The sequence below is a fragment of the Phocoena phocoena genome, chromosome 8 (assembly GCF_963924675.1).
Source record: "Phocoena phocoena chromosome 8, mPhoPho1.1, whole genome shotgun sequence".
Classification (NCBI taxonomy): Eukaryota; Metazoa; Chordata; class Mammalia; order Artiodactyla; family Phocoenidae; genus Phocoena; species Phocoena phocoena.
In genome coordinates this window covers 55405006-55432883 of record NC_089226.1, presented here as the reverse complement: position 1 = coordinate 55432883, position 27878 = coordinate 55405006, and the positions used below count along the sequence as shown (strand labels likewise).

The 27878-nt window shown below is 38.1% G+C and overlaps 1 protein-coding gene across 1 annotated transcript; it reads right to left on the bottom strand.

Moving 5' to 3' along the window:
- Positions 1-644: 644 nt before the first annotated feature.
- On the bottom strand, positions 645-27878 carry GDPD4 (glycerophosphodiester phosphodiesterase domain containing 4). The gene is made up of 6 exons (XM_065882376.1): positions 27873-27878; positions 27564-27785; positions 26324-26478; positions 13347-13494; positions 1491-1573; positions 645-714 (listed from the first exon to the last, which is right to left on the bottom strand). The coding sequence occupies exons 1-6, from the start codon at positions 27876-27878 to the stop codon at positions 645-647; spliced, it is 684 nt and encodes a 227-aa protein (XP_065738448.1).

Below are 27878 nucleotides of genomic sequence, written 5' to 3'. Positions count from 1 at the left end.
TTATTCTGCTGAATAATAAGTTATTCTGCTATTCCATCCCTTTACTCAGAAGTCTGCACAAGCTCCCTTGTTTGAAATTCACTTGCCATCTCCTGATTCTTATATGCAGGGCCTAGACTCGATTCCAGCATCCCCCCTCCACAGTTTTCTCTCTCCACCTTCCAATATACATCACCCACAACTGAAGCCACATAAAGCACATTCAGCCCTGGTAAGCATGGCACCTTCTCTGTCCTGGACCTAGGGGCCTAGCCTAATGGCATCAATTGCTATGCCTCTGCCTGCTTCGTCACTGCTCTCTGTGGGCCAGAACCTCTGTTCTCTTGTGTCACCCTACATAGACGGCTTTCAGTTACTTCAGTCTCTCTCACAGTGCCTGGCACAAGGTAGGTACTCAATAACTATGTGATGAATGAATGTATCAACAAGTGAACAAAAAATACCCGTGTTCAAAATCTTCCAAGGAGTCTCATTGTTTAGAGGATAAAGTCCACAATGAATCCTGATGCCAAGGGCCCTCCAGAATCTGTGCCCAGCCTCTTTGTCCCAACTTCTCACTGGTCCCCACTCTTTCAACGCTTGTCAAAAACATTAAAGGCAGGCCCTGTATCCTGGAGGCAATGGGTAGGAATTAAGAGAGTGGGCTAGGCCTCTGATTTACCTGTGTGAATGCCAGTGCTCCGGAGTAATTTTTCTTTTTGGCTCTCTCTCCACCTGGAAGGAAGCAGACTATCCATGAGCCTCACAGACCTCTTCCAAAATAGGCCATAATTCAAGGCAGTGGCCAGAAAAGAACATTATCCAGTCAAATTCTACCGTAAGCAGAGGGTTTGTAGTTTCCGCCTTTAAAGGAGAACTCAAATGAGGAAATGATGGGCATGATGAAGTCTAAACAACCATGGACTCTTCTAGCTAAAATTCTTCTACCAGATGTCCCCTCTCCCACCCTGAACCTTGCAATCTTGAAGCATTTTCCCTCAAGAATTCTCAAATGTTATTTTCTTGGACAGATAAAAAGACTATGGTCTGGAAAGGGGCAGTGATTTTCCCAGGGTCACCCAGAAACTAAAGGCAAAGCCACAACTAAAATCCAGGCTCCCCAGTTTGTGAACTTGCTCTTTACACAGCACTCTGCATGTCCAATTTTGTGGAAGGTGGGAAGGTGGAGACACTTGTTCTGAGCAACCTTCAATCCCTGTCCTCTCCCAACTGATCCACACCAAAACAGTAGTAACAGGATTTGATTAAGCTTTAGTGAGAGTCCTTATTCTTAGAATATGGTCTCATTTTTAGGAGGTAGAAGGGGTTGTGAGGAGCTGCAAGCAGCATGAGGAGAAATGGGAGGTTCAGATGATAAAACCCTGTCTTCCTGAGAATTCGCCATATAGAATTATGGGGAAAATGTAACTGTTTTTTCTCAAATTTACATAAGGACCATTTATATTTTTATTTTGGGAAAAAATCATTTAAAATTACAAACATACGCTTACCAATGAAAATAAAATATGGCAACAATGAAAACTGCAGAAACACACTCCATGAGAATCCACATGAACTTATAGTAACTTGGTGTCTGCAAAATAGAAAATAGTTAAAGGATTTACAGCTAGAAGGGATTTTAGATCATGTAGGCCAGGTCCCTTGCTTGGCTGCCAGGGAGGAGAGGGGGCAGACCAGGCAGAGGAACCTTGATGATGGGGTTGGTCTCAAACACAGAGAGTACCTGCTGCTATCCTAACAATCCCCCCTTACATGTGCCAAAGGATAAAATACTTCCCACACTTCTCCCTGGACCCTCAAGATAGGTGTTTGAGGGAGTCCCAGAGATGTCACAGAGCAAGTGTATTCTGGACCCAGGACTACAGCCCAAGTTTCTTGACTTCCAGTGTTCTATGTTTTCATGGCATGGCTTCCCAAACCTGGCTGTGCATCCAAATCTACCTGAGCAGCTTTTAGTAATACAGGTTCCTGGGCCTCACTACAGACTCAGGAATTAGAATTTCTGTATTTTTAACAAGCTTCCCAGGAAAAAGCAACCAGTCTGTGAACCAGCATTTAGGAATCCTTCTCCTAAATCAGCATGCTTCAGATAAATATGTTGAAATTATAATTCTTAATTAACATGCCAACTTCTCCAGTCTCCTTGCCTGAATCACCCAGTTCACAGAGCTCCATCTTCTAGGTTCTCTTGTATGAGTTTTTCATTTCGCTAGTTTACTCATCCCTTTCCACCTTCATTGTCCCCCTTCTAGTATTACTTGATGGTACTGGGTCTATCATTTTTATTTTTTCTTATGCCATTTCCACCCTATCCCATGGTCTTTCCTTGGACTGATTAACCATGATAATAATAACAATAACATGAACTATCATGATAATGATGAGAACAACAACTAACATTAATGAGAATTTACAGGAGTTAAGGAAGCATTCCAAGCACTTCAAAGGTATTTTCACAGTTAATCCTCACAACAGCTCTACTAGGCACGTACATTAGAAGCTCTTAACCAACTTCCACTAAATTGAGGCTCTTCATCCTCTCTGGGAACCTAACTGACCTGTGCTTTGGCCTGCTTCAGGATGCCCACTAAGTGAGCTGTACCGTCACCAAGAATCAGTTGTTCTTACTACCCAAATGGCTTAGAACAGCTGCACCAGTTGTTTAAATTGTGCTGTGTAATTCAGTGTTACTTAAATCTGAGCTTAAAAAGTATGTCATTTTCAAGGGAACTAAGTCGATGCTTTGAAAAACTTGATGAGGAAAGAAAAGGTCATTAAAAAATAAACTGCTTTTGATTTAGGTATGAGAGAAACACTAAGAGATGAGGGGAGGATTATAAAAAACTGGGTGGCTTCCTCATTCCCGTCATTTCTCCAAATGACTTCACGTTGTTTTACTTTTAATTTTTTAAAGTATTTATTTATTTATGTATCTTGGCTGCGCCGGGTCTTAGTTGAGGCATGCAGGATCTTTTAGTTTCGGCATGCAGGATCTTTTTGTTGTGGCATACAGACTCCTAGTTGCGGCATGCGGACCTCTTAGTTGTGGCATGCAGACTTAGTTGCAGCATGCAGGCTTTTTGGTTGTGGCATACGGGAATTTTTAGTTGCAGCATGCGGGTTTCTTAGTTGTGGCATGCAGACTTCTTAGTTATGGCATGTGGGCTCTTAGTTGTGGCATGCAGGTTCTTTTAGTTGCAGCATGTGGGCTTCTTAGTTGCAACATGCGAACTCTTAGTTGTGGCATGCATGTGGGATCTAGTTCCCTGACCAGGGATCAAACCCAGACCCCATGTATTGGGAGCGCAGAGTCTTACCCTCTGGACCACCAGGGAAGTCCCTCAAGTTCTTGTGCTTTAAGGAAACAAAACGTAGAAATCATAGATGGTTCATTGGAAAGTATACATAAGCAAGAGAATACAGAATTCAATCAGCTGAAATACACTCAAAGGAAAGACATTGAGTCTATGTCAAAAAGTGAATGATTTAAATTAAAATGTGTGAGGTATGTATGTGGTAGATTGTTAATAAAAAAGACCAAAATATTCCTCCCAAAATGCAGGTCTATATGCAATGTGACTTTGCTGTTCCTCTCCATCAAAAGGTAAAGTCTGTTTCTTCCCTGCCCCACCTTGAATCTGGACTTGACCATGTGATTTTCTTTGGCCAATGGAACATTAGCAAACATCACACTGGGATATCCTTGAAAAGGTATGTGCATTGGGACTTGACCTCTCTTGCTGCTGAGAACCCAATGCAACCAGGTGAACATACACAAGCTGGATTCCTTAAGGATGACTGACCAAACAAAGAGAGACCACAGTCATCTCAGGTAAGACCATAGACATATGAATGAGGCCATCCTACCACTTAGTCCAACCAAACTGGCTGAGCACAGAGAAACCACTCAGCCATCATAGAGAATGTGACAAACATTTATTTGTTTTAAGCCACTAAGTATTAGGTACATTTTTTTTAATGTAGTAAAAAGCTAATACACTGTATATCATTTTTTTGCGGTACATGGGCCTCTCACTGTTGTGGCCTCTCCCGTTGCGGAGCACAGGCTCCGGACTCGCAGGCTCAGCGGCCGTGGCTCACGGGCCTAGCTGCTCCGCGGCATGTGGGATCTTCCCAGACCGGGACACGAACCAGTGTCCCCTGCATCGGCAGGCGGACTCCCAACCACTGCGCCACCAGGGAAGCCCCACTGTATATCATTTATTTCACGATTCCCCATTTAGAATTTTTGAATTAACAGACCGCTAAGCAAACAGGATTATTTTGGATAAAATTGCTTCTATTGTAGTATTTTTTTAAACATCTTTATTGGAGTATAATTGCTTTACAATGGTGTGTTAGTTTCTACTGTATAACAAAGTGCATCAGCTATACAGATACATATATCCCCATATATTCTCCCTCTTGCAGCTCCCTCCCACCCTCCCTATCCCACTCCTCCTGGTGGTCACAAAATTCCAAGCTGATCCCTCTGTGCTGTGTGGCTGCTTCCTACTAGCCATCTGTTTTAGATTTGGAAGTGTGTATATGTCCACGCCACTCTCTCACTTCGTCCCAGCTTACCCTTCCCCCTCCCTGTGTCCTCAAGTCGATTCTCTACATCCGCATTTTTATTCCTTTCCTGCCCTTAGGTTCTTCAGAACCTTTTTTTTTTCCCACATTCCATATATATGTGTTAGCCTACAGTATTTGTTTTTCTCTTTCTGACTTACTTCACTCTGTATGACAGACTCTAGGTCCATCCACCTCAGTATAAATAACTCAATTTTGTCTCTTTTTATGGTTCAGTAATATTCCATTGTATATATGTGCCACATCTTCTTTATGCATTCATCTGTCGATGGACACTTAGATTGCTTCCATGTCCTGGCTATTGTAAATAAAGCTGCAATGAATATTGTGGTACATGACTCTTTTTGAATTATGGTTTTCTCAGGGTATATGCCCAGTAGTGGAATTGCTTGGTCGTACAGTAGTTCTATTTGTAGTTTTTGAAGGAAGCTCCATACTGTTCTCCATAGCGGCTGTATCAATTTACATTTCCACCAACAGTGCAAGAGTGTTCCCTTTTCTCCACACCCTCTCTAGCATTTATTATTTGTAGATTTTCTGGTGATGGCCATTCTGACTGGTGTGAGGTGATACCTCATTGTAGTTTTCATTTGCATTTCTCTAATGATTAGTGATGTTGAGCATCCTTTCTTGTGTTTCTTGGCAATCTGTATATCTTCTTTGGAGAAATGTCTATTTAGGTTTTCTGCCCATTTTTGGATGGGTTGTTTGTTGTTTTAATATCGAGCTGCATCAGTTACTTATAAATTGTGGAGATTAATCCTTTGTCAGTTGCTACATTTGCAAATATTTTCTCCCATTCTGAGGGTTGTCTTTTGGTCTTGTTTATGGTTTCCTTTGCTGTGCAAAAGCTTTTAAGTTTCATTAGGTCCCATGTTTTACTTTCGTTTTTATTTCCATTTCTCTAGGAGGTGGGTCAAAAAGGATCTTGCTGAGATTTATGTCATAGGGTGCTCTGCCTATGTTTTCCTCTAAGAGTTTTATAGTGTCTGGCCTTATATTTAGGTCTTTAATCCATTTTGAGTTTATTTTTGTGTTTGGTGCTAGGGAGTGTTCTAACTTCATTCTTTTACATGTAGCTGTCCAGTTTTCCAGCACCACTTATTGAAGGGGCTGTCTTTTCTCCATTGTATACTCTGGCCTCCTTTGTCAAAGATAAGGTGACCATATGTGCATGGGATTACCTCTGGGATTTCTATCCTGTTCCATTGATCTATATGTCTGTTTTTGTGCCAGTACCATACTGTCTTGATTACTGTAGCTTTGTAGTATAGTCTGAAGTCTGGGAGCCTGATTCCTCCAGCTCCGTTTTTCTTTCTCAAGATGGCTTTGGCTATTCAGGGTCTTTTGTGTTTCCATACAAATTATGAAAGTTTTTGTTGTAGTTCTGTGAAAAATACCATTGGTAGTTTGATAGGGATTGCATTGAATCTGTAGTTTGCTTTTGGTAGTATAGTCATTTTCACAATGTTGATTCTTCCAATCCAAGAACATGGTATATCTCTCCTTCTGTTTGTAGCATCTTTAATTTCTTTCATCAGTGTCTTATAGATTTCTGCATATGGGTCTTTTGTCTCCTTAGGTAGGTTTATTCCTAGATATTTTATTCTTTTTGTTGCAATGGTAAATGCAACTGTTTCCTTAATTCCCCTGTCAGATTTTTCATCATTAGTGTATAGGAATGCAAGAGGGATCTGTGCATTAATTTTGTAACCTGCTACTTTACCAAAACCATTGATTAGCTCTAGTAGTTTTCTGGTAGCATCTTTAGGATACTCTATGTATAGCATCATGTCATCTAAAACAGTGACAGCTCTACTTCTTCTTTTCTGATTTGGATTCCTTTTATTTCTTTTTCTTCTCTGATTGCTGTGGCTAGAACTTCCAAAACTATGTTGAATAATAGTAGTGAGAGTAGACAATCTTGTCTTGTTCTTGATCTTAGAGGAAATGTTTTCAGTTTTTCACCGCTGAGAATGATGTTGGCTGTGGGTTTGTCATACATGGCCTTTGTTATATTGAGGTAAGTTCCCTCTATGCCTACTTTCTGTAGGGTTTTTGGCTGTTTAATTAGGTCGAAAGCTTTTTCTGCAGCTATTGAGATGATCATATGGTTTTTCTCCTTCAATTTGTTAATATGGTTTATCACATTGATTAATTTGCGTACATTGAAGAATCCTTGCATTCCTGGGATAAACCCCACTTGACCATGGTGTATGATCCTTTTAATGTGCTGTTAGATTCTGTTTGCTAGTATTTTGTTGACTCTATGTTCATCAGTGATATTGGCCTGTAGTTTTCTTTTTTGTGTGACATCTTTGTCTCGTTTTGGTATCAGGGTGATGGTGGCCTCGTAGAATGAGTTTGGGAGTGTTCCTCCCGCTGCTATATTTTGGAAGAGTTAGAGAACGATAGGTTGTAGCTGTTCTCTAAATGTTTGATAGAATTCATCTGTGAAGCCATCTGGTCCTGGGCTTTTGCTGGCTGGAAGATTTTTAATCACAGTTTCAATTTCAGTGCTTGTGATCCGTCTGTTTATATTTTCTATTTCTTCCTGGTTCAGTCTGGGAACGTTGTGCTTTTCTAAGAATTTGTCTATTTCTTCCACATTGTCCATTTTATTGGCATAGAGTTGCTTGTAGTAATCTCTCATGATCCTTTGTATTTCTGCAGTGTCAGTTGTTACTTCTCCTTTTTCATTTCTAATTCTATTGATTTGAGTCTTCTCCCTTTTTTCCTTGATGAGTCTGGCTAATGGTTTATCAATTTTGCTTATCTTCTCAAAGAACCAGCTTTTAGTTTTATTGATCTTTGTTATTATTTCCTTCATTTCTATTTCATTTATTTCTAATCTGATCTTTATGATTTCTTTCCTTCTGCTAACATTGGGGGTTTTTGTTCTTTCTCTAATTGCTTTAGGTGTAAGGTTAGGTTGTTTATTTGAGATATGTCTTGGTTCTTGAGGTAGGATTGTATTGCTATAAACTTCCCCCTTAGAACTGCTTTTGCTGCATCCCATAGGTTTTGGGTCCTCGTGTTTTCATTGTCATTTGTTTCCAGGTATTTTTTGATTTCCTCTTTGATTTCTTCAGTGATCTCTTGGTTATTTAATAGTGTATTGTTTAGCCTCCTTGTGGTTGTATTTTTTACAGATTTTTTCCTGTAATTGATATCTAGTCTCATAGCATTGTGATTGGAAAAGATACTTGATATGATTTCAATTTTCTTAAATTTACCAAGGCTTGATTTGTGACCCATGATAAGATCTAGCCTGGAGAATGTTCCATGAGCACTTGAGAAGAAAGTGTATTGTTCTTTTTGGATGGAATGTCCAAAAAATATCAATTAAGTGCATCTTGTTTAATGTGTCATTTAAAGCTTGTTTATTTATTTTCATTTTGGATGATCTGTCCATTGGTGAAAGTGGGGTGTTAAACTCCCCTACTATGATTGTGTTACTGTCGATTTCCCCTTTTATGGCTGTTAGCATTTGCCTTATATATTGAGGTGCTCCTATGTTGGATGCATAAATGTTTACAATTGTTATATCTTCTTCTTGGATTGATCCCTTGAGCATTATGTAGTGTCCTTCTTTGTCTCTTGTAACACTCTTTATTTTAAAGTCTACTTTGGCTGATATGAGAACTGCTACTTCGGCTTTTTTTTGATTTCCATTTGCATGGAATATCTTTTTCCATCCCCTCACTTTCAGTCTGTATGTGTCCCTAGGTCTGAAGTGGGTCTCTTGTAGACAGCATATATATGGGTCTTGTTTATGTATCCATTCAGCCAGTCTATGTCTTTTGGTTGGAGTATTTAATGCGTTTACATTTAAGGTAATTATCGATATGTATTTTCCTATTACCATTTTCTTAATTGTTTTGGGTTTGTTAGTGAAGGTCTCTTCCTTCTGTTGTGTTTTCTCCCTAGAGAAGTTCCTTTAGCATTTGTTGTAAAGCTGGTTTGGTGGTGCTGGATTCTCTTAGCTTTTGCTTGTCTGTAAAGGTTTTAATTTCTCTGTTGAATATGAATGAGGTCCTTGCTGGGTAGAGTAATCTTGGTTGTAGGTTTTTCCCCTTTCATCACTTTAAATACATCCTGCCACTCCCTTCTGGCTTGCAGAGTTTCTGCTGAAAGATCAGCTGTTAACCTTATGGGGATTCCCTTGTATGTTATTCATTGTTTTTCCCTTGCTGCTTTTACTATTTTTTCTTTGCATTTAATTTTTGATAGTTTGATTAATATGTGTCTTTCTCCTTGGATTTATCCTGTGTGGGGCTCTGTGCTTCCTGGACTTGATTGACTATTTCCTTTCCCATATTAGGGAGGTTTTCAACTATAATCTCTTCAAATATTTTCTCAGTCCCTTTCTTTTTCTCTTCTTCTTCTGGGACCCCTATAATTTGAATGTTGGTGCGTTTAATGTTGTCCCAGAAGTCTCTGAGACGGTCCTCAATTCTTTTCATTCTTTTTCTTTATTCTGCTCTGTGGTAGTTATTTCCACTATTTTATCTTCCAGGTCACTTATCCGTTTTTTGCCTCAGTTATTCTGCTACTGATTCCTTCTAGAGAATTTTAAATTTCATTTATTGTGATGTTCATCATTGTTTGTTGCTCTTTAGCTCTTCTAGGTCCTTGTTAAATGTTTCTTGTATTTTCTCCATCCTATTTCCAAGATTTTGTATCATCTTTACTATCATTACTCTGAGTTCTTTTTCAGGTAGACTGCCTATTTCCTCTTCATTTGTTTGTTCTGGTGGGTTTTTACTTTGCTCCTTCATCTGTTCTGTGTTCCTCTGTCTTCTCATTTTGCTTAACTTACTGTGTTTGGGGTCTTTTTGGAGGCTGCAAGTTCATAGCTCCCGTTGTTTTTGGTGTCTGCTGCCAGTGAGTAAGGTTGGTTCAGTGGGTTGTGTAGGCTTCCTGGTGGAGGGGACTGGTGCCTGTGTTCTGATGGATGAGGCCGGATCTTTTTTTTCTGGTGGGTAGGACCGTGTCTGGTGGTGTGTTTTAGTGTGTCTGTGACCTTTTTATGATTTTAGGCAGCCTCTCTGCTAATGGGTGGGGTTGTGTTCCTCTCTTCCTTGTTGTTTGGCATAGGGTGTACAGCACTGTAGCTTGCTGGTCTTTGAGCGGAGCTGGGTCTTAGCGTTAAGAGGGATATCTCTGGGAGAGCTTTTGCCATTTGATATTATGTGGAGCCGGGAGGTCTCTGGTGGACCAGTGTCCTCAACTCGGCTCTCCCACCTCAGAGGCACAGGCCTTGACACCCAGCCGGAGCACCAGGACCCTGTCAGCCACATGGCTCAGAAGAAAAGGTAGATGGGAAAGAAAGGAAGGATGGAAGGAAGGAAGGAAGGAGGGAGGGAGGGAGGGAAGGAGGGAAGGAAGGAAGGTAGGAAAGAAGGACAGAAGGAAAGAATAAAGTTATTAAAATTAAAAAATTTTTAATTATTAAAAACTAAAAAAATTTAAAGAAAGAAAAGGAAAGAAAGAAGAGAGCAACCAAACCAAAAAACCAATGATAACATGTGCTAAAAACGACACAGACACACACACACACAAATGGACAGATAGAATCCTAGGATAAATGGTAAAAGCAAAGCTATACAGACAAAATCACACAAAGAAGCATACACATACACACAAAAAGAGAAAAAGGAAAAAAAAAATATATATATATATAAATAAAAAAGGAGAGCAACCAAATCAATAAACAAATCTACCAATGATAATAAACTCTAAATATTAAACTAAGATAAACATAAAACCTGAAACAAATTAGGTGCAGAAAGCAAACCCCAAGTCTACAGTTGCTCCCAAAGTCCACTGCCTCAATTTTGGGATGATTCGTTGTCTATTCAGGTATTCCAGAGATGCAGGGTACGTCAAGTTGATTGTGGAGATTTAATCCACTGCCCCTGAGGCTGCTGGGAGAAATTACCCTTTCTCTACTTTGTCCGCACAGCTCCTAGGGTTCAGCTTTGGATTTGGCCCTGCCTCTGCATGTAGGTCACCTGAGGGCGTCTGTTCTTTGCTCAGACAGGACAGGGTTAAAGTAGCAGCTGATTAGGGGGCTCTGGGTCACTCAGGCCGGGAGGAGGGAGGGTTACAGAATGCAAGGCGAGCCTGCGGCGGCAGAGGCCAGCATGACGTTGCAGCAGCCTGAGGCACGCCTGTGTTCTCCAGGGGAAGTTGTCCCTGGATCACGGGACCCTGGCAGTGGCGGGCTGCACAGGCTCCCGGGAGGGGAGGTGTGCATAGTGCCCTCTGCTTGCACACAGGCTTCTTGGTGGCTGCAGCGGCAGCAGCAGCCTCAGCGCTTCATGCCTGTCTCTGGTGTCTGCGCTGATAGCCGCGGCTCACACCTGTCTCTGGAGCTCGTTTAGGCAGTGCTGTGAATCCCCTCTCCTCAAGCACCCCGAAACAATGGTCTCTTGCCTCTTCGGCAGTTCCAGACTTTCCCCCAGACTCCCTCCCAGCTAGCTGTGGTGCACTAGCCCCCTTCAGGCTGTGTTCACGCAGCCAATCCCAGTCCTCTCCCTGGGATCTGACCTCCGAAGTCCGAGCCTCAGCTCCCAGCCCTCACCCACCCCGGCGGATGAATAGACAAGCCTTTCAGGCTGATGAGTGCTGGGCGGCACCGATCCTCTGTGAGGGAATCTCTCCGCTTTGCCCTCCACACCCCTGTTGCTGCGCTGTCCTCCGTGGCTCCGAAGCTTCCCCCCTCCGCCACCTGCAGCCTCCGCCAGCGAAGGGCCTTCCTAGTGTGTGGAAGCTTTTCCTCCTTCACAGCTCCCTCCCAGAGGTGCAGGTCCCGTCCCTATTCTTTTGTCTCTGTTTTTTCTTTTTTTTTTGCCCTACCCAGGTACGTGGGGGAGTTTCTTGCTTTTTGGGAAGTCTGAGGTCTTCTGCCAGCGTTCAGTAAGTGTTCTGTAGGAGTTGTTCCACATGTAGATGGATTTCTGATGTATTTGTGGGGAGGAAGGTGATCTCCACATCTTACTCCTCCACCATCTTGAAGGTTTCCCTATTGTAGTGTTTTTATTCCCAATTTACAAATAAACAAATAACCTGTCTGAGGCCCAGACAGGTTAACTAACATTTCCAAGGTCACACAGTAAGTGGTAGAGCCAAGATTTGAATCTGCATATTCTAACCCAGAGTGTGGGCTGCTTAGGAAAGTCCTTGGGATACTGGCCCCACCTCCCTGAACAAAGTGACTTTGGGTCCTTAAAAAAAAAAAAGCCCAGGCCAGGTGTAGAAGGAAGTTTTTTACTTACATTCTTTTATACTCTTTGAATTTTGAATCACATGAATTTATTATCAATTCAAATATTATGAATTAAAATATTAAAATGAAAAGTTTTACTTAATAAAGTTTTATTTGATATATACAAAGGGACAACTTTAAGACATTACTGATTTAGGGGGGATAGGATTATGGAGGAGTGTACTGCTTTCTAATGTATGGATTTTCATAATGATTGAATTTTATATAATGAACAAGTTTACTTTGCAATCAATTTTAAAAAACAAAAATGTTAGAAAAGTATATAGTACATACATGAAGCGGGATGGTATGGGGACAGACAAGTGGAGAGGCTTTACCTATGCCAAGGGACCTGCCATCCAAGGTTTCCTTGAGGGTCATCTATAGAAAACTGCCCGAGCCACCAAGAAAGAAGAGGTAAGCAATTTTACACTGCCACCAGAGGGCCTCAGTACAGCACTGGCCCTGTGAGATTGTGCCCTTGGCCTTGATCCCCTTTCTCCTGCTCCTGACCCTGATCAAGACAGAAACAAGGGCCAGTGAACCTGGAGTTATGGAGAAAGCAACAAGAAATATTTAGGCCTCTCATTTAAAAAGCTTTAATTTTCAAGGCAGTTTAGAGTCTGGGTTATTCTCTGGACTAGACTGTTGATGCTGAACTGAGGCTTTTTGGTGACTAAATTATCTAAGAGTGACTAGAAAAGCTATGGGATCTGAGTGAGACCGCATTCAAGGGCAAGGAAAGATCTAGTTCACAGAGCAGTTTACAGAGTCAGTGGAGAGAAATTAAGCTGTTTTCTCTTATAGATGTCCGACTCAGTCAACATACTCTACACTGATTTGAAAAACAGCTTCTGTAGCAGTTAACTGGTTAGCTGGGGTTCCCTCTACAGACAGTAAGTGGTGGGATTTAGCTGGGATTAAAACACAGGTCTTCAGGTCCCCACACTTCTGGCCATAAGCAGTAGCAGGACAGAGGTGAAATCAAGCTCGGTGGCTGGACACTCACTCTCCTTTGCTCAGGACACACAGTTTTCACTTTGGAATCAAGTACACTTGATTTTCTCCCCACACCCCATGCCACTGTCATTGTTGTTGTGCCTATAGGAAGGTGTGGCTGCAGTAACAAAACTCTGGAGTCAGACCTCATTTTGAATCTTGTATCATGTGAAGCGACAAACTTCAGATCCCCCATGGGGATACTCCTAGTGGCTAACTCAGAGGGTTAAATTACATAATGCATGAAAGGCAGTGTGAAGATTCAATATTAATTCAATTATTAAAACAACATTAATTTTTCCCTGAAAATCACAGAAGGATCTGGGTGAGAGAAAGGGGAATGCCATTTCCAATGTCACATAAATCTCTGCTGTTAAGCAGCTTCCCTGGGGACTGCACAGTAGGCAGTGTAGGGGTGGGGTGGGGGACAGAGACCCCTATTATACCAGAGTTGGAAGAACAATCTGGACCATTAGCTCACCATGAAGAAGTAAGGGTGATTTATCTCATTTAGGACCTGAATGTTGTCTGTGGTCACTGAATGAATGCTGGAGCACCAGGCCAGTGAGAAAAGCCAAGGTTCACTGACGATGTATAAGTTGATGTTGATGTTAACTGCTTTATATTCTCTGGGAAGAAAAAGAACCCACAGGAGATTTAGACTTAATCTTACTCTCATCATGTAAAAGGGAAACAGCCACCATGTCTGTGAAAGGCTGTTGCTTAAATCACCAGAAGTAGTTGGTAGTAGGACAACTTATGATATGACATGCAGAATGAGCTCATGTTACGGTGAGATAAAGGACTGGATTTAATACCTTTCCTCCTGTACCAACAGTAGTATTTTAGTAAACTGGCTTCCTAAGGGAAAGAGGAGGGAAGGAAGGAAGGAAGGAGGAGAGGGAGAGTGGGAGGGAGGGAGGAAGGAAAGGGAGACAGAGGGAAAGAAAAAAGAAGAAAGGCCCTAACTGTAGAATTTGCCAATTTCCACGGTGTAAATATTCCCACAATTTGCTCCCATAAGCTGAAATGCACCAGCTCCAGTACATTGTTTTATAGCAAATGTACTTCCTTCCATCAGAGTACTTACCACACTCTACTCTATTTATCTGCTTTCCTATCAGTCTTCTTTACTTGACTGTAAGCAAATTAAAAGCAGAGACTGTGTCTTACTCATCTCTGTATATCCAGTACCTAGCATACCTGCCTTCAGAAATAGTTAAAGGAAGGAATGAAGAAATGAATACCAATTTGGTGAATATTTAAATTTCAAATATAAAGAATTTTTATAAGCATTGAGTAGGGGGAATGGAACACAACACTTCCCAATGTCAGAACTTCAAATGTCAGTAAATATTTGTGCACTATCTACAGAAACAGTAGAAGAACACCTAGTCAAGTTGTTATTTTCAGAGATTAAATTTCTCAGAAAATACACCATGTAAGTGCCTTCAAAAGACTTTTTAAACCCTGAGATGGTATAGCATATTGAAAACAGCTCTGTACAAGCCTGGGTTTGAATCCCAGCTCTGTCACATACTAACCTGGCAATTTCTTAGGCTCAGTGTTTACACTGTAAAATAAAAATAACCATACCACCTTTACAGGAGTGCTTGCCATTAGTTACCCAATATGTTAGATTGTCTTTAAGAGAATTCTACAGATCACCTAAAGATAAATTTAAAAAATAGAAATAAGGAAATGGTTTTTAAAAACCTACTTTTTATACTTTTTGAAACCAACACATAAAAACCAAACACATTTCTATATATTAATAAACATATAGAAATTGAAATTTAAAACAATACTATTAGCAATCACTCCAAAGAAAATTAAATACTTAGGTATAAACTTAACAAAACAAGGAAGGATCTGAAAGCTGTAAACTGCATAATAGTGATGAAAGAATATGTTTAAAACATAGGAGAAATCTTTGAGATCTAAGAGCTAGACCAAGAACTCTTAGACTTGACACTAAAAGCATGATCCATAAAAGGTAAAATATAACTATTTTGTAACTAGGGAATCTATTGAAGGCTTTCAACTTCCAGGGGAGTTTTGGATGGTAAGTTATAGTTAACTTTGGTTGATTTCATCACTTGGCACAGCAGCAGTTACTGTATACCAGCCCCTAGCCCCATGGCAGGCAGCTGTGCCCATGTTCCTGAAGCAGCTTGCACACACCTTGTAGGAGCCAAGGTGAGCCAAAAGGATGCTATCCTTCATATATTAGGTATCTGTGCTCTGATCACTGATTGATGCTTCCATCCACAGAGCTGTAGACAGAGTAGGGAAGCCATGATTTTTGTACCTTCCCCCATTGTTGCAAACCCCTCCCACTCCCACTGAAGTGACCACCAGGGGTTAAAAGGGCCAGCACTCTTTCCTCCCCACCTTTTTTCTTTTTTTCCCTTTTTGGGAGTCATACATTAAAGACTAGGACATGCAAAAGCAACTTTATATATGGGGAAAATTAGAAAGTGACATGTATGAGCAGGGAAAGGAACAGAAGAGATTTGAGAAGAACTCAGGCTGATCCTTGGCACAGAGACAGCCAACAACAACAAATAAATAACAAAAATACAGCATACCTTGAGGAAGGGAAGAATCTGATTTCCAGAGTTACCAGATTATTAGATTGAAATATACATTTTCAACAAAAAAAAATCACAAGGCATACTAAGAAACAAGAAAATAGGGTCCATTCAAAGGAAAAGAAATAACTTGATAAAAACTGTTCCCAGAAAAGAGCTGTTGGCAGATATGCTAGACAAGGACTTGGAAACAAGTATTTTAAAGATACTCAAAGAACTAAAGGAAGATGTAGATAAAGTTTTAAAATGTGTAAACAAAATTTAAATATTAATAAAGAACATAAATCCTAAAAGAGAAACCAAAAAGAATTCTAGAACTGAACAGTATAGTAACTGAAATGAAAATTTTATTATTAGGATCCAAAGGCAGATTTGAGCAGGTAGAAGAAAGAATTGGTGAAGTTGAAGACAGGCCAATAGACGTTAACCATTCTGAAGAACAGAAAGAAAAAAATTGAAGAAAATGAACAGCCTAAGATGTCTATGGGACACCATCAAACAGATCAATATATGCATTCTTGGAGTCCCAAAAGGAAAAGAGAAATAGACCAGGACAGAAAGAATATTTGAAAAAATAATGGCTTAAAACTTCTCAAATTTGATCAAAGATATGAAGGAAAACATCCAAGAAGATCAACAAACTCCAAATAAGATGAATTCAAAGGGACTCACACTGAGATGCATTATAATCAGATTTTCAAAAGCCAGAGAGAGAATGCTGAAAGCACCAAGAGAGAAGCAACTTGTCTCATACAAGGGATCCTCAACATCACCAGCAGATTTCTCATCAGAACTTTGGAGGTCAGAAGGCAGTGGACCAACCTATTCAAAGTGTTAAAATACCGTCAATGAAGGATCTTATATCCAGAAAAACTGTCATTCAGAAGTGAGAAACAAATTAAGATATTCCCAGAAGAACTAAAGCTGAGGGAGTTCATGGCCACTAGACTCACCTTGCAAGAAAAACTAAATGGAGTTCTGCAAGGTGAAATGAATGGACACTAGACAGTTACTCAAAACTGAAGGAAGAAATAAAGATCTCAATAAAAGCAAATATATGGGCAATTATAAAAGCTAGTACTATTGTAACACTGGTTTGTGACTGTACTTTTTATTTTCTACATGATTTAAGAGACTAATATATCTAAAGAAAAAAAATTATTAGTCTAAAAGTTAGTATTATTGTAAATTTGGTTTGTAGCTCCAAAAGTTGTTTTCTATGTAATTTGAGACTAATGCCTTTTTTTAAATTACTAGTTTACGTTTTGGGGCACACAATGTATAAAGATTTAATTTTCTGATGTTAACAACCCAGAAAGGTAGGAATAGATCTGTAAAGGAAAAGAGTTTTTCTATATTATTGAAATTAAGCTGATATAAATTCAAATAAGAGTGTTAAAGCTTTAGGATAGTAAATGTAATTCCCATGCTAACCACAAATAAAATAGATATAGAATATACACCCCCCAAAAATGAGAAAAGGATTTAAACATTTCACTATAAAAGGTCAACAAAACAAGAAAGAAAATTGTAATGCAGAAACCAAAGTGACAAAAAAGGCATAAGGCATACAGAAAGTAAAGAAAGAAAAAAAAAACAGATGACAGAAACAAAATAACGAATATTTACAGAAATGACAGAAGTAACAGTGTGACAAAATCCCTCCTTGTCAGTAATTATTTTAAATATAAATGGGTCAAACTCTCTAAGTAAAAGACAGAGACTGGCAGAACAGATAAAACATATGTTTCAATTCATGATGTCTACAAGAGACTCACTTTATATTCAAAGACACAGATGGATTACAAAGGAAAGGATGGAAAGACAATCCATGCAGATAGTAACCAACAAGAGCAGGGGTGGCTATGCTGATATTAGACAAAATAGGCTTTATATCAAGGTTATAAGAGACAAAGAAGGACATTATATATTAATAAGAGGTTCAATACAGCAAGAAGATACAACAATTATAAACATTTACACACCTAATGGCAGATCAGCAAAATTTACAGAGCAAAAACTAACAGAATTGAAGGGAGAAATAGACAGCTGTACAATAATCATTAGAGATTTCAATATCCCACTCTCAACAATGGATAGAACAACCACACCAAAGATAAGTAAGGAAATAGAGTACTTAATCAACACAAGGACTAACTATATCTAACAGACATATACATAATACTCAGCCCAACACTAACAACATACACATTCTTCTCAGGTGCACACTTTGCAAGATAGACCACATGTTAGGCAACAAATTAAGTCTCGATAGATTCTAACAGATTGATACCATACAAGTATCTCCTCCAACCACAAGATGAAATTAGAAGTCAATGACAGAAGCAAAACTGGAAAATTCACATATTTGTGGAACTTAACACACTTTTAAACTACCAGTGGATCAAGAAAGAAATCACAAGGGAAATTACAAAATACTTGGAGACAAATGAGAATAAAAACACAACATACCAAAACTTATGGTATGCAGCAAAAGGGGTGTTGGGCGTAAATTCATAGTTATACATGCTTACATTTAAAAAACAAGAAAGATCTCAAATCAGCATCCTAACTTTGTAACTTAAGGAACTAGAAAAAGATGAACAAATTGATCCAACATAGCAAAAGAAAGAAAATAATACAAGATTAGAGCAGATATAAATGAAATTGAAAACAGAAAACCAATAGAGAAAATCAATGAACCCAAAGGTTTGTTCTTCAAAAAGATCAACAAAATTGATAAACCTTTATCTAGATGTACTATTAATAAAAAGAGAAACTCAAATTACTGAAAGCAGAAATAAAAGTGGGGACATTACTACCAATTTTACAGAAATAAAAAGGATTATAAGAGAGTACTATGAACAGCTGTATCCCAACAAATTGGATAACCTAGATGAAACAAATTCCTAGAAACACAAAACCTACCTTTTAATCATAAAGAATTAGAAAATACAAATAGACATACAATGAATAAGGAGATTGAATCATTAACCAAAAACCTGCCAACAAAGAAAAGTCCTGGACCCATTGCCCTCACTGTTGAATTCCACCAAACCTTTCAAGAAGAACTAATACTAACCCATTAGGATAGCTACATCAAGAAAAAAAAAAACAGAAATCAACAAGGGTGCAGAGGATATAGAGAAATTGGAACCCCTGTGTACTGTTGATAGAGCTATTATGGAAAGCAGTATGACAGTTCCTCAAAATATTAAAAATAGGATTACCATATGATCCACAAAGTCCACTTAATGGATATATTGCCAAAACAATTGAAAGAAGGGTCTTGAAGAGATATTTGTACACCCATGTTCATAGCAGCATTATTCACTATAGCTAGAATGTGGAAGCAACTCAAGTGTTCATCAACTGATGAATGAGTAAGCAAACTGTGGTGTATACGTGCAATGGAATATTATTTAGCCTTAAAAAAGAAAGAAATTCTGCAATGGATGGATTTAACATGGATGAACCTAGAGCATTTTATGCTAAGTGAAATAAGCCAGTTGCAAAAAGACAAATACTACATGATTCCACTTATATAAGTCAAAATCAGAGAAAGAATGCAGAATGGTGGTTGCCAGGGTCTGGGGGTGGGGGAGCTAGTAGGGATGTTATTGTTTAATGAGTATAGAATTTGAGCTTATAAGACAAAAAGAGTTAGGTAGCTTGATGGCAGAGATGGCTGCACAATGTAATGAATGTATATTAGAATGACTGAACTGTATGTTTACAAATGATTAAAACAGTACATTTTATATTATATGTATTTTTACCACAGTTAAAACACTTTCTAAAAATGACTAAAATCTGAATAAACTATAGACTTTTAATTTAAAAACCTTATGTTCACATGAAAACCTGTACACAAATGTTCATAACAGATTTATTTATAATAGCTCATAAAGAGAAACAGTCAGATAGCCTTAAGTTGGTGAATGATTAAACAAACTTCAGTACCTCCACACAATGGAATACTACTCAGAAATGAAAAAGGATAAACTATTATATACGTAATAACCTGGATAACTCTCAAAGGGAATTATAGTGAATGAAAAAAAGCCAATCACAACAGGTTATATACTCTACGATACTATTTATATTACATTCTCAAAATGACAAAATAATAAAAGTAGAGAACAGATTAGTGATTGTGGGTTTGAGGTGAGGGGAAGTGGATGGAAGTAAGGGGAGTGTAGTTATCAAAGGGAAACAAAAAGAACACTTCCAGTGATGAAACTAGTCTGTCTTGGTTGTGGCACTGGATATACAATCCTACACATGTGATAAAACTGCACAGAGCTATATATACAATAACACACAAGATGAATATAAGTAAAACTGGGGAAATTTGAATAAGATTGGTGGATTGCATCAATGTCAATACCTTGGTTTTGATATTGTACTAAAGTTTTACAAGTTTTACCATTGGAGTAAACTGGGTAAAAGGTATACAGGATCATTTTGTGTTATTTCTTACAGGTTAATATGCAATTATCTCAAAATAAAAAGTTTAATTTAAAAAATACAATTTTTTTAACATCTTTATTGGGGTATAATTGCTTTACAATGGTGTGTTAGTTTCTGCTTTATAACAAAGTGAATCAGTTATACATATACATATGTTCCCATATCTCTTCCCTTTTGCATCTCCCTCCCTCCCACCCTCCGTATCCCACCCCTCCAGGCGGTCACAAAGCACCGAGCTGATCTCCCTGTGCTATGCGGCTGCTTCCCACTAGCTATCTACCTTACGTTTGGTAGTGTATATACGTCCATGCCTCTCTCTCGCTTTGTCACAGCTCACCCTTCCCCCTCCCCATATCCTCAAGTCCGTTCTCTAGTAGCTGTGTGTCTTTATTCCTGTCTTACCCCTAAGATCTTCATGACATTTTTTTTCTTAAATTCCATATATATGTGTTAGCATACAGTATTTGTCTTTCTCTTTCTGACTTACTTCACTCTGTATGACAGACTCTAGGTCTATCCACCTCATTACAAATAGCTCAATTTCTTTTCTTTTTATGGCTGAGTAATATTCCATTGTATCTATGTGCCACATCTTCTTTATCCATTCATCCAATGATGGGCACTTAGGTTGTTTCCATCTCCGGGCTATTGTAAATAGAGCTTCAATGAACATTTTGGTACATGACTCTTTTTGAATTATGGTTTTCTCAGGGTATATGCCCAGTAGTGGGATTGCTGGGTCATATGGTAGTTCTATTTGTAGTTTTTTAAGGAACCTCCATACTGTTCTCCATAGTGGCTGTACCAATTCACATTCCCACCAGCAGTGCAAGAGTGTTCCCTTTTCTCCACACCCTCTCCAGCATTTATTGTTTCTAGATTTTTTTCAAGATGGCCATTCTGACTGGTGTGAGATGATATCTCATTGTAGTTTTGATTTGCATTTCTCTAATGATTAATGATGCTGAGCATTCTTTCATATGTTTGTTGGCAGTCTGTATATCTTCTTTGGAGAAATGTCTATTTAGGTCTTCTGCCCATTTTTGGATTGGGTTGTTTTCTTTTTGGTTATTGAGCTGCATGAGCTGCTTGTAAATTTTGGAGATTAATCCTTTGTCAGTTGCTTTATTTGCAAATATTTTCTCCCATTCTGAGGGTTGTCTTTTGGTCTTGTTTATGGTTTCCTTTGCTGTGCAAAAGCTTTGAAGTGTCATTAGGTCCCATTTGTTTATTTTTGTTTTTATTTCCATTTCTCTAGGAGGTGGGTCAAAAAGGATCTTGCTGTCATTTATGTCATAGAGTGTTCTGCCTATGTTTTCCTCTAAGAGTTTGATAGTTTCTGGCCTTACATTTAGGTCTTTAATCCATTTTGAGCTTATTTTTGTGTGTGGTGTTAAGGAGTGATCTAATCTCATACTTTTACATGTGCCTGTCCAGTTTTCCCAGCACCACTTATTGAAGAGGCTGTCCTTTCTCCACTGTACATTCCTGCCTCCTTTATCAAAGATAAGGTGACCACATGTGCGTGGGTTTATCTCTGGGCTTTCTATCCTGTTCCATTGATCTATCTTTCTGTTTTTGTGCCAGTACCATACTGTCTTGATTACTGTCGCTTTGTAGTATAGTCTGAAGTCAGGGAGCCTGATTCCTCCAGCTCCGTTTTTCGTTCTCAAGATTGCTCTGGCTATTCGGGGTCTTTTGTGTTTCCATACAAATTGTGAAATTTTTTGTTCTAGTTCTGTGAAAAATGCCAGTCGTAGTCAATTTTTTAAAATATAATAAAAATGTACTCTGGGTTTATAACAAAAATATTATTTATAACAACAATAGCACAAAGGGCAGCAGTCAATGGAATTAAGATTTTAATATTCTATACTCTATATTATGGGATAAGTTAACTCAAGGTAGATTGTAATAAGATAAGGATACTTTTTATAATTCATACAGCAACCAGTAAAAAATAATTAAAAAATGTAAGAAGCCAGTAGAGGAGATAGAATAGAAAACTAAAAAATAATTGATTAACTAAAAAAATTAAAAGGCAGGAAAAGAATGACCAAAATAAACAACCTAGAATAAAAAGGACAAATAGAAAAAAATAGTATGATGTAATATAAACCCAAGTATATTAATTATTAAACTAAATATTAATGGGCCAAGCATTCCCATTTAAAGGCAGAGACTGTCCTACTAAATATAAAAGCAAGAACCAATAATATTTTATGACATGTTTATAAAAGACGTACTTTAAATATAAAGACACAAAGCAGTTGAAAGACAAAGGAAACAAAAAGAAATATCACACAAATACTAATTATAAGAAAGCAAGTGTGGCAATATTAATAAAAGTAATCTTTAGGCAAGAATTATAACCAGAGAAAATGGACATTTCATAATGAAAGGGTGGATTCACCAAAAAGATCTAACAATTCTAAAATGCAAATACACCTAATAAAAGAGTTTAAAATATGAGAAGCCAAACAACCATAACAATCACAATAACAGCAACAAACAGAGCTAAAGGGAGAAATATACAAATCAACAATCATAGTTGGAGATACTACACCCCCTTCTCCATAACTGACAGATGATGCACAAGGAGGCCTTAATTTCTCTCTGACTGAAAAGGTTGCTCCCAGAAGAAAGAAGGAAGAAGACATGGTCTAATCTCCTTGTCAACATGATACCTACATATTTTCTAAATATAATAATAATATTTACCAGGAAGAGAGGCCTTATGTATAGAACATTTTTTAAAAGGATGTTTCTGGTTGAGTATTTCTTTATTATATATTTTGTAAATAAGTACAGAATGTGGATTTATGAGGCATGCATCCCTGGAGAAAGTCACATAAGCCATACAACTCCCTGGGAGTATTAAATGCAGATGTTCTGTGACTCAAATGCTCTCCTTCTAAGTGAAATAACCCTGCAAACACTCACTTGGAGGCCGTATCTATTACTGTGGGTCACAGAGTATGGGTCCAATAAAGGAAGAAACCTGCAAAGTTGAAATCAATGTCTCTAACCTCTCCTTGCTTTGTCTGAGCCTCTTGATAGACTGCTGTATCTTTGAAATTAATAATAAAACTTCATAGTAGGTAAGTTCTCTGATGTGCGAGTTTGATCTGCAAACTAATGTTTCGTGTTAACTGAATAGAAAAAGCAGGGGGAAGATGCAGTATAAAATGCTTAAAAAGACTATCAACCAATTTAAACTAATTGATATTTATAGAATATCACACCCAACAAATGAAGAGAGCTCACCTTTTTCAGGTGGACATGGGAAGTTCACCAAGATATACAGCACAGTGGTCTATAAGAAAAGTTTAAATACATTTAAAGTATTGAAATCATGTGTTTTATAATGTTCACCGAGCACTCTTGATTAGCACCAAGGTGAGCTTTGGTGAGATTTTTTATCATTTCTATGTGTCTGGACTACAGGAAGAAATCAATGGGGAGGAGATTTATAAATCAGCATTCATGTCAAGACAAATCAAAATAATGCCTCTATTATTTCAATCAATAAACCATCTTTATTCCCAACATCTGATATACACATTGTGTCCATCTGTTTGTATTTCAAATTGGCAGCTTTGCCTTATACCAAAACAAACCTTTCAAAGGCGTGTCAATAAAATTAAAAATTTAAAAAGAAAAAAAATAAAGTATTGAAATCATATAGAGCTGTTCTCTGGTCACAGTGACCTTAAACCAGAAGTCAATAACACTAGATAGACGGAAAATCCTCAAATTTTAAAAAAGTTAGCAACATGTTTCTAAATAATCCATGAGTCAAGTGGGAAATAAAAAAACTTTTAAATATTTTAAGTTGGATAATAAGAATATATCAAAATTATCTGTGGAATGCAATTAAAGCAATGCTTGCAGGGAAATTTACAGCCTTAAATGTTTACATTAGAAAGGAAGATCTAGAATCAATCACCTAATTTTCTGCTTCTAAAAGAAGAGCAAATTAAACCTAAAGGAAATAGAAGAAAGAAAATAATAAAGATAACAGCAGTCAAAGAAATAGGAAAGAAAATGTGCAACAGAATAAAGCTAACAAAGCCAAAATTTGGTGTTTTGAAATGGTTAGTAAGATTCATAAACCCCTGGCAAGACTGACCAGGAATCAGAGGGAAAATAAAAATGTTCAGTACCAAAATGTATTGGAACTACAGGTGACAGTTGCACAACACTGTGAATGCACTAAATGCCACTGAATCGTTTACTTTAAAATGGTTAACTTTATGTGAACTTCACCTCACTAAATTTTTAATAAATTAAAATTTTTTAAACACTCAAAAATTCCCGCATCAGAAATAAAACAGAGGGCATCTCTATATTCATATAAGTTTGATCAAAGTAATGTATTTAAAGCATTCTCAGTCAAAATGGCAAGGTCACAATGTCTTGTGAGTGTGGTCTGATGGAAGTAGGCACTGCTCACAGAGAATGTATTGGAAATGTGATCATAATAAGTATTCTGGTCATGAACAGTATACAAATAACAAGTTACAACCGCTTAACTTCTTAAAATTTAGTGTTTCTTGAGGGGAATGACTTGGAATAAAGTCTGCTCATGAACTGTCACAATCAACCTTGTATTATAGGCATATGGAAGAAACCCTTCTTCTTATTATTAGAATATATAGTTTCCTTAAGAGAAAGGATGATGCCTCGCTTATGTTGACTTTTCACATAAAACTAGCATGGCGCGCTGTACATATTACTACTCAGTGAATATTTGCTGAGCTAAATTAAACTGCTTGATTTTCTAATAGGACTTAGGATATGATCTCTCTTAAGTCTGATGCCAGCTGAAACTATGCCCATATAACTACGGCCAATGAATAACTAAAGGCTTATTAGTGAAAGAATTTGGACTCTGGAGTCTGTCAGGCCTATATTTAAATCTCAGTGTGGTCCCTTACTGACCAACTGTATTGACTTTGGTGAATTACCTAACCTCCCTGAACGTTTCCTCTTTAGAGGCAAGATTCCTCATTCGCAGAATGGTGGTGATGATAATTTCCAGGGCACAGCATGTAAGGATGGTGATGATAAAAGCAACATTCATACAACAACACATGAACAACAATATGTTCATACATTTGCCCAGCATTTTGCTCTGTGCATATATGCATTATGTCACTTAATCTTTTAACCATTCTATCAAGTTACTGTTATCCTTAATTTTCAAATGAGAAAACTGATGAGTAGAAACTTGTCCAAAGTCACACGTGTAGCTGATGGGTAAGCCAGAATTTCAAAAAGAGCCTGTGGTCTACCAACAGAACTTGACACATAATAAAGGCTCAATAGTGGAAGCTATTATAATTATTTCCAACTACTAGATTAATCTAAATTATGGTTAGGAGAGAAGGAAATCATCTTGGAGCCATTTTCTCTTTGATAAAAAAGTAAAAGGAAATAGAAATACACTCAAAACAGAGGAGTAGTTGGGCAAAGAGAAATCTTCTGAATGGGAAAAAGAGGTAATACATGTATAATTATCTAATTCTAAAAGAAAAAAGACATATTTTATGATCATCTCCCCCCATGGCCAGAGAGGCTGGAAAAGTCGGAACATGAACAGAGGTGTATCCAACAGCCTAGCTCATGGCTTGAGATACAGAAAGATATCTAGGGGAATTTTTACTAGCTCAAGAGATTTTGGAGATATATATGTATATCTGAACAAAATACATATACATGTTCAGACTGTCTCTGAAGCCTTTACAATTATCTGGAAAAAATTATTTTTAATCTAAGAGAAAGGGAATATGGATTAAATTAAACAGTGATTAATAATATTTAAGTTTGAAAAAGTTACCACTTTATTCCCAGGTGCTTTTAATTCTAAAAATCTGTCTCTGATTACATATTTATAAATGTGGTGGTTAAGAATTTCAGTTTCTTCTCATACTTGGCTGTTTTAAGGGTTTTTCTAATAATGATTTAATTATGTTCTGAATTATATCTATAAGAAATCTGGCTATCTGGATTACAAAGTTATTTACAAGGTACTGCAATCCATCTAGTAATGGCAGAAGGAAATCGACAACTTTCTGAGTTCTGACTTTTCAATGATCAATTTATATAAAAACAAAAACACCAAGCATACAAAAAGGTGTGTTGAATGATGAGAGATTGAAGCATGAAGGAGGAGCTGAAGAGTATGTTCCAGGAAGAGTCTACCCTTGATAAATGTTTGTTGGCAGAGATGGAGGGAAGGGTAAGAAGATGAAAACAGGAGATTCCAAAAAGATAGCCACACACAGAAATCTTGAGGTGGGAGGGGGAACCTAAGTAGCTTGGTTGGGATACAGATTTCGTGCACGTAAGGCAATATATGCCAAAAGAGATGTGGTCAAACACTTACCTCAATCCACTGTAGAACAGCTTCTTGTGGTCAACATTTATTCTACTGATATTTTCTTTTGTGAGGCGTTCAATGGAGAATAACTGGCCCACTTGCTGAAAACCAGGAGCTCTTTTCCTGACATACTCCCTATCAAAACCAGGCAACCAAAAAATCTGTAAGGAAAAACAGGAAGTCTTTCAGTGGATAATCCAGCTGTTTAGGTACAAACAGCCCCAAGTAGAATGGCTGGAGCCCCATTCCAGCATGGGTAACAGTCTATAGGGAGCAGAGAGATTCTAGCCCTTGGTGATAGAGTCAACCTGGCCTAATATTGTCTAATGAATTCTTATAATGGGGCTTTCACCCAGGTTGTTCTGGAGCTGAGTTTTCCCAGTTAACATCATGGGACCAAGGGTCCACTGTGTCCTCACACTGGCCAGAGTGGATGAGGAGCTGGTACATGTGGATGAAAGGTGGGAATCATAAACATCTCCTCTGGCTAATGATGCTAAAAATCATCTTTGCAGGGGGTCATTTCCTGCCTATGGGGAATGCTATTAGGACTCATCGGTGGAAATAGTTCTATTTGCAAAAAAGACACATATTTGTTCCACTCATAGCCTTCTTCTATATTCTGAGAATTTAAGACATTTGGAATGACTGACTGCCCAAATGCAGAGTTGCTTCTGAAAAACATGATAAAAAAGTCTCTGCTCAAAAAGTCTCTTTATATGTCATTAACGAAAGCCAAGTCCTCAAAGCCTTAGTGTTCCATACCAAGGCTCTTTCTTTTTTCTCTTTTTTTTTTTATAAGGACCAATGGCTATAGAACTTGAGTGGCTTGGCCAATTAAATAAATTATTCCCCCCAGTGGGGAACAGCAACTAAGAGAAGAAAGATGGGGTAGATTCTTTCTCCCCGTTACCTCGAGGCTCCTTCTAATAGCTGTATGCTGGTGACGGTGCAGGTCACATCATATAGCCATTACACACATTCCCTTTTAACAGAGTGGTGACATTTCATTTGGTTTGTAATAGCAAATAGCCTCAATGTTTTTCCCCACTGATGTAAATTTCATTGGGTCATTCTTAGATGGCCACATATAGCTGTATAAAGTAGTCATCTCCATTTTTACAGGGAGCAGAATTATTTTAGGATCCCAGGGAAGATCTACAAGGTAGGTCAGATTCAGCTGCTATGCTCCTGGGACATGCTACCCACCTCCCAATCTCTACCATAAATACTAAGATAGACATACCAGATGTTGCTCAATCTTAGAGTCAAGGATCACGCTTACTACATGGCGGACATACAAGCTTCTGTGAAAATGTCTTGGTGCAGGGGCATTAAGATCAAATATCACAGATTTTTTTTCCTTCTGTGCAAGTTCCAATAATCCAGTTAGTTTTGGAATCTTCTGATTTCCTGCTTTTTCTCTATCAGCCTCTGATAGGGACTTTATATTGTAAAATGGTTTGAACTAAAAATAAATATATCAGAGAAAACACTGGCTCCTATCAAAAGCATTTTCCAATTCTCCTGCTTTTAGTCCCACACTCAGCCCTACCTCCAT

Bases quoted from the DNA above. Each gene is read 5' to 3' on its own strand.
- GDPD4 (XM_065882376.1), bottom strand. The intron at 13,495-26,323 runs GTAAGTGTTTGA...TTTTCTTCCCAG, and splicing joins CTGTTCTACAGTGGATTGAG to AGAATATAAAGCAGTTAACA. The intron at 715-1,490 runs GTAAGCGTATGT...GCTTCCTTCCAG, and splicing joins GCCATATTTTATTTTCATTG to GTGGAGAGAGAGCCAAAAAG.